The sequence below is a fragment of the Glandiceps talaboti genome, chromosome 11 (assembly GCF_964340395.1).
Source record: "Glandiceps talaboti chromosome 11, keGlaTala1.1, whole genome shotgun sequence".
NCBI classification, from domain to species: Eukaryota; Metazoa; Hemichordata; class Enteropneusta; family Spengelidae; genus Glandiceps; species Glandiceps talaboti.
The window spans coordinates 9,913,759-9,924,843 of NC_135559.1; the positions used below are offsets into that span (position 1 = coordinate 9,913,759).

General features: G+C 36.6%; 2 protein-coding genes across 2 annotated transcripts in view; both read right to left on the reverse strand.

The window, feature by feature from the left end:
- Positions 1-1,685, reverse strand: part of LOC144441996 (pancreatic triacylglycerol lipase-like) — a 4,771-nt gene extending 3,086 nt beyond the window's left edge. Inside the window, exon 1 of the mRNA XM_078131267.1 lies at positions 1,643-1,685. Within this exon, the coding sequence (XP_077987393.1) occupies positions 1,643-1,685 (43 nt within the window). The remainder of the gene's footprint in view (positions 1-1,642) is intronic.
- Positions 1,686-2,846: 1,161 nt separating this feature from the next.
- Positions 2,847-8,549, reverse strand: LOC144441997 (pancreatic lipase-related protein 2-like). The gene is made up of 6 exons (XM_078131268.1): positions 8,498-8,549; positions 7,316-7,602; positions 6,462-6,696; positions 4,715-4,848; positions 3,893-3,954; positions 2,847-3,078 (listed from the first exon to the last, which is right to left on the reverse strand). Exons 1-6 carry the CDS (start codon positions 8,547-8,549, stop codon positions 2,847-2,849), a joined length of 1,002 nt encoding a protein of 333 aa, XP_077987394.1.
- Positions 8,550-11,085: the final 2,536 nt, after the last annotated feature.

Below are 11,085 nucleotides of genomic sequence, written 5' to 3' on the forward strand. Positions count from 1 at the left end.
GAAATACCAACTGTTTCTAAATGAATGCTACCAAATTAAACACAAAATGTTTGGATTTCCATCATGCTAACATAGTTGTGTTGCCATGGAAACAACGACGCTGTATGTAAACACACTGAAGTGCCATTTCTATGATTTTTGTTTTAAAGTGTGTATTTGTAGGCTGCGCTGCATTTTACAAAATTAATTTAAAATATATCTACCCCGTAGAGACAGGTAAAACAAGGTTGTAATATATAGCACCAGTCCATTCATGTTTCTTGATCTGTTGAGAAAATATGAATATATTTACTATACATTACAAAGTAAACATTGCATTTAATGGCTGGCTTGGCGGTGCTGTTAAAACAGAATGGAGTGCGCTGAAACTACACTTCCTAAAATATCTCCCATTTTTGTTGTACGCAAGATTGTTCCTGGTTGTTATGATAGTAAAGATAAAGATAAATGTTTTTGGATTTTTAGTTCCGTGGCACATATAGCACACACACACACACACACACACACACACACACACACACACACACACACACACACACACACACGAACACACACACACACACACACACACACACATTGTCTGTCTCTGACAGTCTGTCTCGTCTCAATCTCTGTATCTGTCTGTGCTTCTGTCTCTGTCTCTGTCTCTGCCTCTATCTGTCTGTCTGTCTGTCTGTCTGTCTGTCTGTCTGTCTGTCTGTCTGTCTGTCTGTCTGTCTGTCTGTCCCCCTCTCTCTCTCTCTCATGGTGGTAAGAAAAAGCGTATCTGTGTATGTACCTTGTTTCTGCTTTTGTCTGTCTGTCTGTCTGTCTGTCTGTCTGTCTGTCTGTCTGTCTGTCTGTCTGTCTGTCTGTCTGTCTGTCTATCTGTCTGTCTCAATACATTTTATGAGTTACAAAAGTTGGTATATGTTGTTTCAAATTGTTAATTTAAAACTAAAAATAACAACTGTACATATCTTACCTTAGTAAAGACACGATAAATGTGTGTACACTATTGTCAAAAACTGTAACTATACTTAAGGGGCAAACTTTCCAGGTGTGAAAACCGACCTTATTCACAAGAAACTCTACTGATAAATTTGTCTATGCGTGTATGTGCTATCTGTACTGAAATATAGAGACGATTTTATTATCTGATGATACAGGTCGCTTTGCTGTTATCATGAGATACGCACAGAGACAACAAAGCAGAAAAAATGTTGTTGTTTTTTATTAGGGCCAAATGACGATATGAAACGAGCAGAGGGTTAATGGGAGGTGAGAGAGAGAGAGAGAGAGAGAGAGAGAGAGAGAGAGAGAGAGAGAGAGAGAGAGAGAGAGAGAGAGAGAGAGAGAGAGAGAGGGGAGGGAGGAGGAAGGGAGAGGGAGGAGGGAGGGAGAGGGAGGAGGGAGGGAAAGACAGACAGACAGACAGACAGACAGACAGAGGGGAATAGACAAACAGAGACAGAGAGAGACAGAGACAAAGATAGACAGACAGACAGAGTGGGGGAATAAGCAAACACCCTCTCATGTCAGTCATGTCAATCATCATAATTAAGTACAGGGTTAGAAACCTATCGCGGGAAGACAGTTTGGAAATATGACTTGTTAAACGACTTCTCGTGGTTCAACTCATGAGAAAAATAGTTCGGGTCACCTTTCAGACCATCAAAATTTTCATGGCCCCCTTCACCCCCCATTTTCGACTCAGCCCCCCCCCCCCCGCCATAATTTCTGCTGGAATAATAACTGCCACTAATAATTTTCTCTTCAGCTCCTGGAAATCCTAAAACTGATGACAGTTTAGACAAATTTCTAGTTGCCATGTGAACCGCAACAAAGTCTTTCAGTAGGTGGGATGTTACATCTACTCGACATTTATAGATTGCTCAAAATATAGCACGAAACATTAGCACGAATCTTGCGGTAAGATAAAACATTCAAAGACTGACACATGTTTTAATAGGAATGGCTCACTTCATGATTCGAATGTATTGGTCACCAATTATATACGTGTTGATATAAATGAAGTTAATATGTTGTAAAACTAGCTCTTTTGTGTGCCATCTGGGTCACACCATGAGAATTCACACTACTATCAACTAGAACGGTGTTCGAATAAACGACATTTTCTTCATGACAACCTATCAATAATAAGTGTTAATTTATCCCCTGGAAGAATCCCATTGATGGCATTTAGACAGCCAAAACACCAGCAACTAGCGAGTGTATTATCGCTGCGCAGTCTATTGCACAGACAAGGGTGCCACTCTTTATCAAGATATTGATAAAGTTGAAGACAGGAACCAAAAGTAAGATACTGAACATGTCTATGATGATAAGGAAGTAAACATGACAGTCCTTGAATTGTATGCGTTATCACTCTTAAAAATTATCATTTCATCAAATATATAAGAACACACCAAAAGTGTATTAGTTAAGTTGGTCTAATTTTAAAAAAATGTGATTGAACATAATTTCTAGTTAAGAACTGTTTTGATGATAATTAGAGACACATGTACTCCAAATAACACTAAACCTAGTGTGTTGGTTATTAGACATTTCATTCTGGGTAGAATTGTAGATACCCCTTTCCTCTGAGAAACTGTAATATACCATATGATGCATAGCAGATTACATCCATTATGACGAATTCACATGAGAAGAATTTACAACGATGAACTTCCATATCGACAATTAGATAGATAAAGTGTGAACAAAGATAGCAGATTTGTGTTTATTAATTAATGTGTAGGTTTATTTAAGGAATTAATTGGTACAACAGCATGCAAATATACAATAGGGTTGTCAAGAATTATTCTGATTTAAATTACAGGGATACTAGTACATGACACATATATTTAGTCCTGACAATATGGGGATTGGGAATTTGTTTCCAAATGGAAGATCCCCGTCTCCTCTGGTACAGCATCGTATCCCATTTGGGCGCAATAAGGGTTACATGTGTTACAACATAATACTGGACATGAGAACCACTGGTCTAGCTCACATGGATACGATGTAAACTTGCATTCACTGTTGATAGATTCCTCGAAGTATTCGCCTGCGCGGTCATGGTCACAGAGATCTGAAAAGAGAATATTCACCCAAATAAATTATATCATAGTTGTTCCCCTTTCAAAGGATGAGATCTACAAACAACTCGTTTTAATCCCTTCATATCGAAGTGCTGGTACTACCAAAATTAAGAGAGCATAGGTTTCAATTAAGCATCACAATGCTTCTTTCATTATCTCAAATGTTTTATTTGCACGGGTTATATACATGGACTTTGTCTACGTTGCTTCTCATTTTTTTCAATCTTCAAACGTAGTAAAGCTTTTGTTTAATTAATTAATTAATTAATTAATTAATTTATCAATCAATCAATCAATCAATCAATCAATCAATCAATCAATCAATCAATCAATCAACTTTCTTTCCCAAGAACACAAATTTACCAACTATTTGAGACCGAGACGATGAAAGCATTGCTACAACGGAGTTATATATGTAATTATATACACATTACTAAACACAGTGAAATCGCCAAACAGATCAACATTATGAATATTGCCCATAGATTTTTTTTAAAGGAATGAAAAAATCTTATTGAGCAGAAGGTGGTGAAAACGTTGACTACGACGAAGGAGGGAGGCCGAAGTTGACACATGCAAGTACTTCAGGTAACTTTGTAATATGGACTGAGAAAATAAATGGAGGATTTTTCATCTGTTCTCAAGCGAGGGGTCGATGGAATCCATGAAAAATTCATGATACGCCTCTCTCGAACAATCTATTTTTGGATGGCAGCAATAACCGACTGATAAACGTAAGATACAGCATCCTGCGAAAGGAGTTAATAGATCAATAAATGTTCATTAATTTATGCATAGCAATCTAGTACTCACTCAGCAAACAGCCTGGTTGGTTTTCACCACCATTTGGATAAAAATCAGCATCACCACACTGAAACAAGAAAGAAGACCATGTCTATTTAAGCAACACGAGCATTCAGCTGATGACAACAGAAAAAAAATAAATATCGCTCAGCATGAAGTTTGTCAGTTAGGGTAACTCAATGTTCTGAACTTCAATGACATTTCATAAATACTCACTCACTCAACAAACCGTAAATTCACGTAATATATGCCTGGGGGAAGAATACTAAAACATAAATTGTCGTCTTTATTTTCCAAATGTTTTAGACCTAATTCTCAAGCCATTTTAGATTCCAATAGACAAGAAAATGACAAGATTGTTGGTTTCCTTGAAAAAAAGGTGGAACCCCCACATTTTTTCCAGTATTTCAAATGGACCAGGAACAAGCTGTCACGTGGGAAAGTTTGTAGAGATTGTATTACTTTGGTGATCAGGCAAATAGACCTGTTGTCGGTTCCAAGATGCATTGCGCGTTTCTCCATACAACAATGCCATGTATTGTGTACGCGCTGGGGGTTTACACGCGCTACTCAGGGGGGGGGGGTGTTTGTCACCTGACCATACCATATGGCCATTGGGTCACCTGTAAAATCACTGTCTGTCATTGATGGCGTTTAGTCTTTATTCTATAAAATCACTCATAATCAAAGAGGTCAGCATGTGTTTCCATAATTTCCTGATGAAATGTTATTTCAAACGTAATATAGACATAACAAGACCAAATGTAACAACGTGAGCGGCATCATCTCGCGCAATGCATCTTGGAACCGGAAAATCGAGTTCTTACCGCCATCTTTATTCCCAGGGCAGATTCATTTGGTTCGCCATCAGTATGGATAACATCCACAAACACAGCATCAGTCGGGTCGATACGGACAGCGGGATCGCGTCCTTCAAAGTCTGGACCAGCTGGATCAAGCCCTGGGAAATTAAAACAAAAGATAACGTAAATAGAGTTGCGTTGAACTTGTCACGTGGTCAACGTCTATTTTTAAAAGGCAACAAAGGCGAGGATGATTTTCAGTCATAAACAATTTACGAATGTCACGAAAATTCACTTTCGAACCACCACTCTTCATCGCGCGATTTATCTTCAAGTGAGAAAAATAACCTAAATTATACATTATTACTTTGTCTTCTTTACAGTACGAACTGTATTTTTTTCTATATGGGTAATAACCTCTATATATATTTAAATTAGCTCTGAACCAAGCTCTGTACACTGGAGTAGGGAATTCAGGGTATGGTGTCCAGTTACTTATGCAGATGACACCGGTGCCTCTATTTATCAGACTGTCTACCTAGTTTAAGTTAGAATACACCACTAGTGCTGTTATACTCTCTGGAAATTATAGTTCTGAAAATCATCTAACTTCATCATACGGATGTTTGTTTCTAGTCTTTTACAACTACCGACATCGAAGCATTGACGAATGCAATACAAGTCTCTGCGCTGTTCCAACATGCTGTGCAAAGTGTAATGGTTTGATAAGGACAATGCCTCTTTATGCGTACATGAAATGCCAGGAGAACTGCACATTTGTTTGTGAGCATGAGCTGTAATGTAGAGGCCATACAACTATGATTATCTATGTAATACTTGTTTCTGTGCTTCCAACATGCTGTGCGAAGGCAGGTGTCATTTATCTAATTCAGTTTACTTTCCTAGTTTGCAACTGGTTCTGTTCGTCAATGCTTCGATGTCGGCAGTTGTATGTGTGTAGAAATGATTTAAAAAATAACGTGAGGGTTTGTTATATCTTGTTTGCAAGCAGCTTGACAATCCTATATAACGGTATATTGGCTTTTAAAATGGTAAAACGTGGATACCATGTTGACCTCTACTTCCAAAACGTGCGTGGTGGCCCCTGAGTTTGATTGAAAATGAATTCAGAGGTGTTTTTTTACCGGGAACAAAATAACTGTACGCTTAGACCAGAACTAGCTGTAATTGGAACGTTTTTATAATGTTTTGTTAAATACAATAACTTACTTGTAATATCGCATTGCATCATTGTCGGTAAATGTAATTTTGTAACTCATTGTATACACAATAATATGAAATGGATCGATTTTTGTGGCAGTACCCAAAATTCAGTACAACGGCGATCACGATTTCAACTTTTTTTCTGTACTGCTTATAGACATCTCGACCACTGATTAATATGTGCAATGTCTAATTATTGGTACTGTAGCAATTTTCAGTGAATACATTGTGGTTGTCCGATCGAAAATGGTACTCCAGTTATAGCTGGTATAGTTTTAACATAGTGACAGATTCAAAACCTAGCTTGTACTCAAGATTAAAAACTTACACAACTTACCACTATGTTACCTACTTAAAATTATAACATTGACCCCCTAATCAACAGATACAAAAAATTTATTGTTATATAGTTTGATATTTTAGTGTACCAGTTGCATTTATTGAAAGTGTAAAGATGTATCTCCTGGACGCGTACTATGTATATTCTCTGTATAATGTATTTTGTTTTGTATATTTTATGCAAATTAAGGATATTCAAAGTTCTTACCAGTGATTCTTCCGATATCAGGAGATCTTTCACCAGCATGACCACTACATTGTGCTCCAAGACTATGACCAATCAAATGAACCTTTGATGGTGGGTATCCTCCAAGCGCGTCATCTAAGAATCTTATAAATGCATCAACCTCTGCACCAACTATTTGGGTGTTGGAAACCGCTTGTGGATAATTTACAGCCGCTCCACCGTTCCAATCAACAGCGAATACGTTCAACTCTTCAGTCTGTAATGCGTTCAAAGATGATGCAAAAATTGGAATAGACAGACTTGAAAGGGGAAGGTTTAAATAGACCTCCAGGTGATGCATCATTTGGCAGTGCATGTCATTTTAACAGCTCTAGTTAAAGGGGTCATATGGATTAGAAACAGATGTTTGTTTGGATTTGTAATTAACTCAACAACTTGTCTCTGCCTATCTACTTCATAAAACAATATGAAACGTATAAAAAGCTCCTAAAAGTATAGAAGGTTTCGAATTGTACGTACAGGAAGTCTACACACAGTGGGTAAATACATTAGCTTATTGACCACTGGAACTATATGCGTGGTGGTGTTACAATATATACGGAATCAACAGATGAATGTGCAAAAAAGAACAACTTTGATTTAAAGGAAATTGGTTCCCGGGGTAGATTCAACCGTAAGACGCAAGAGGAGAGGTGAGGAATATAATATGAGCTCCACACCTTTTGAGCCAGCTGTCATAAACACAAAAGAGAATCCAAACCCAGAAAAATTTACAGTAACATATCAGTGGTCACCGTTCACATTAGATAATACGGAAAAGAATTCAACGTGGCCGTCAAATAATGTGTTTAGTTATTTTTTAGTATTTCACGTACCGAATCAAGGAATGCGTTTTTCATACTAACTACCCAATCCTCTTCTCCAGAATTTGTCCAACCGTGGATCAAAAACTTCGAATCTTTATTCATGTCAAAATTAGAATTGAGTAGTGAGTCTAGGTCATTTCTGTCAATGACCTGTCTGAACACTCGGTTGCTGCTTGTGTACAACCAAAATCCTGTCGCAACGACAGCTGGGTCTTCTGGTAGGTGCGGCGAGTTGTCATAAGGTGGGTCATTGGTAAAACATCCAAGGTCACCGTAACATACTTCCGCTGTTTGACCTGGATAATGAAGAAACCGAGAAATGTTAGAAAAAGACGAGTACTACAGTTTTTCATATACATGTAGAACGGTGTTCCTTCATTGTAGATCATACAAATCAAAGAGGAGGTTTCAAGGAGGTTAAGAAATATTCCTATCAGTAATGTACCTTTAGAACCATAAATCCTTAGCTTGAATAAAAAAATGCTTACGTTTTACTTTGCTGAGATATATGTACAAACTAACACAGAAACAAACAAACAAACAAACAAACAAACAAAGAAATAAAGAAATAAATAAAGAAAGAAAAAAAAAGAAAAGAAAAAATAAATAAATAGATAAAAATTTAAATAAATAAATAATAAATAAATATATTGGTATCGTCTCTATGCAACAAGCGAATAAACACCAGTGCGTTTGCTTGAATGAAGTGAGCCATGGAAAGACTTTACGCAACTATAAAATTAGGTAAATAAACAACTATACAAAACAGCGTGTGTCTCTGATGCTTTCATTAGTTTGTATATATCTATGAAAGTTATAATGTAATGCTCAGTCGAACTCCATAGTTATAATGTGTAGCGTTTTAACACAGTAACAGTAAACAGAGTTTCTGGGATTCTGTGGTGTTTATACTCCGATATGTTACCGACAGTAACTACTGTAACATTGTATATATGGAACTTGTCTCATTCCTGCTTTCGAGGGTTGTAGTTGTAACAGTACGTTTACTGTATCATAATAAGGGTGTTCTCGACATTTTCTGAATTCCAGGTTTGATTTCTGACAATAGCTAGGTGTTTTACTAAGTAGAATACTGCAGGCACATTGTAGTCCCCTACCAACATTTCATTCAACCCGTCTAAATTCAGCTAATGCTTGGAAAGTAATAATAGCCGTCACAAATTTACTCACCTTCTTGAGAAAGGAAACATAAAACAGCAAGCGATATGATCCAAGCCTTCATATTGTGCTGATAAGAATTTCAAAATAAGAGAGGGGGTGAGTTTTGATATTTCATGTACAACTTGTGATAGCAGACGCTGATTCTGTTTAATTCATTACAAATTGCGTCGAACGCCCATATGTAGCTGCTACAAACCTAAATAACCCAAACGCCAAAAGATCCCTTCAGCTGCTTTAGCTTTGGGGCTTTCAAAATGTCAAGTGTAACATCGCACGCACTAAAACGATATAAACGTGTCCTTTTGTTCGCGTGTGCTTTGATGTAATTTCAGAAAAACTGGACGTAATCATTTTGTCATGCTTTCTACTACAGTTAGTTTTCTGGCGAGAACAGTGTGTCCAAACATACCGTGATCATCATTCACCGAAGACTATATAACTGTACCACATTGTCATCTACGTTCTTCGTTTTGATTCAAGAATACATGAATGTCACATGACAGACGATAGAATAAACAAGTTTACAAACATATACCATTGTGACATTTAAATTCGCATGTACATGTACTAGACTATTTTATAGTTTAAAAGAAAAGCAACAACTAACAAAAAATGGTAAGTTCCTTACCTATACGACAGATTCTACCGATGTATTTGTTTTGTAGTTGTGTTGCTTCTGAAATAAGATACTTTAAATACGTACAACACATGGCAGGTGTGCAAGGAGACCTTGTTTCCAGTGATATGACGAAGTGATAAGGTTATTTGACACTTTATCAAATGTAAATCTTACAACTGTTTTCCTCCTTATCATATGAACACATAAAGCTATACTCGCGTCATTGCAAACTCAACCAGGTGGTACATATATATTAAAATGTCCATATGGATGACAAATGGGTATTTATGTCGAATTTTTTTTAATTCTTAAAACAGCTTTGCTAATGTTTTCCAAATTGAAAAGGGAATGTTCAACAACATATACCAAGAACCTTGCTGTCAACTCGATAGATTGCCAAACATTAAAAAAATGTGTAAAATTTTTGTTATTGTGTACGCACAATAACAAGTTTTTCAGTTACTTTCTAACTATTTGCAATTTGTTCAGTTACAAACGTAGACTTGGTATAAGCTGTTTCACAAAATCATTATTCTTTTCAAGTAGTTGTTTTTATGAATAAAAATTCAAAATTAAATACATATTTATCAGCTTACGGCTACTTTAACCAGAATATTTTGGGAAAAAAACATTCGTACACGCTTATAAAAAAAAAGTATTACTCCAAATTGATCACATAAATCCTAGCTTTCAGCGTTAGTCACCAGGGTTTCTTCAGAGATGTGACGTCGCATAATATTTACGCTACGGTTCCCAGGCCATACTCAGTGATTTGCAAATAAAGTCGATAAAACATAAGTATCGTTTTTCATGACAAATAACAAGTAACCAAAGTAACGTATACTATGTCCGAAGGCCTGTACATGTCAATATATAGTAGGGCAAACAACATATGTATTGTGCAGATTGGGGTGATGCAGTGATTACTTGTAATTACGCCGTTTATTAGTACAAATCGCTTTCTGTATGTACAATATTATACAGTTTCATACTTTATACGGTCTTCACTATTTTTTGCAAGTTGTTTATTTAAAAACATGAACATGTTGTGTGGGTTTTTTTTAGACATCATTTTAAAGTCGTTTGAATCTTTCAAATCCAAAATGAACCCAACTTCGATTCTTAACCACATGTCGATGCATGTACGTTCCTTTATATCATTAAAATTACTCATCTGGCGTATTTTAATAACACAGATCATCACACAATAGGGAATATAGTGATTTAGTTTATATACACTAAAATGTGTCATAAAATAATTAGTGTGTTATGACTAACGAACACTAAGTTAGCAAAAATTGCAGAACTCGAGATTGTGCATCTGTAGAATAGGCTGTAGAAGATATTTGATTTCACATGGCGATTATTCTAAAAATGGATTATGTATGACTAATTAATCACCTTGCCCGAGATACGACCCCCGATAGTTTATACACGTAACAAAACAGAGCATGCGCATCCACTCTATATCGGTTAGCTCATGATATGAATGTGTATCGGACCCTGTATCAAATGTTCAACTCATGCTGATGTCTTCATTATTCCATCAGCAGGAACATATATTTTTATACTATTAAAGTACATTTCTTTTGTTGGGGGGGGGGGGGGGGGTAATGGTGGTGGGGGGGGGGGGAGGAAGATAAGATATTTCCAAAAGACTACTTATCCAGGTCGTTTAATTGTGACATATGTATTTGGTGTGGTGCCATTCCGAATTCGACTTCCACAGTGTGTTGTTTTGTCCCTCAAATTAGAACATTAAATAGAGAATATGGTCATTCAGGTCATACGAGGTCATTTGTATAGAGGTCCGTAGGTTCTGTGTACTATAGTTGCCATTAAAAGCGTTGACGGAACATGGGTGGTGTTTGTTTTATATTAGCTACATGTCGTATGCTTAGGACATATCCAAAAATTCATTTCCACCCATCCTGAATCACGTGACTCTCTCTCATAGTTTATAAAGTTGGTAAACCTT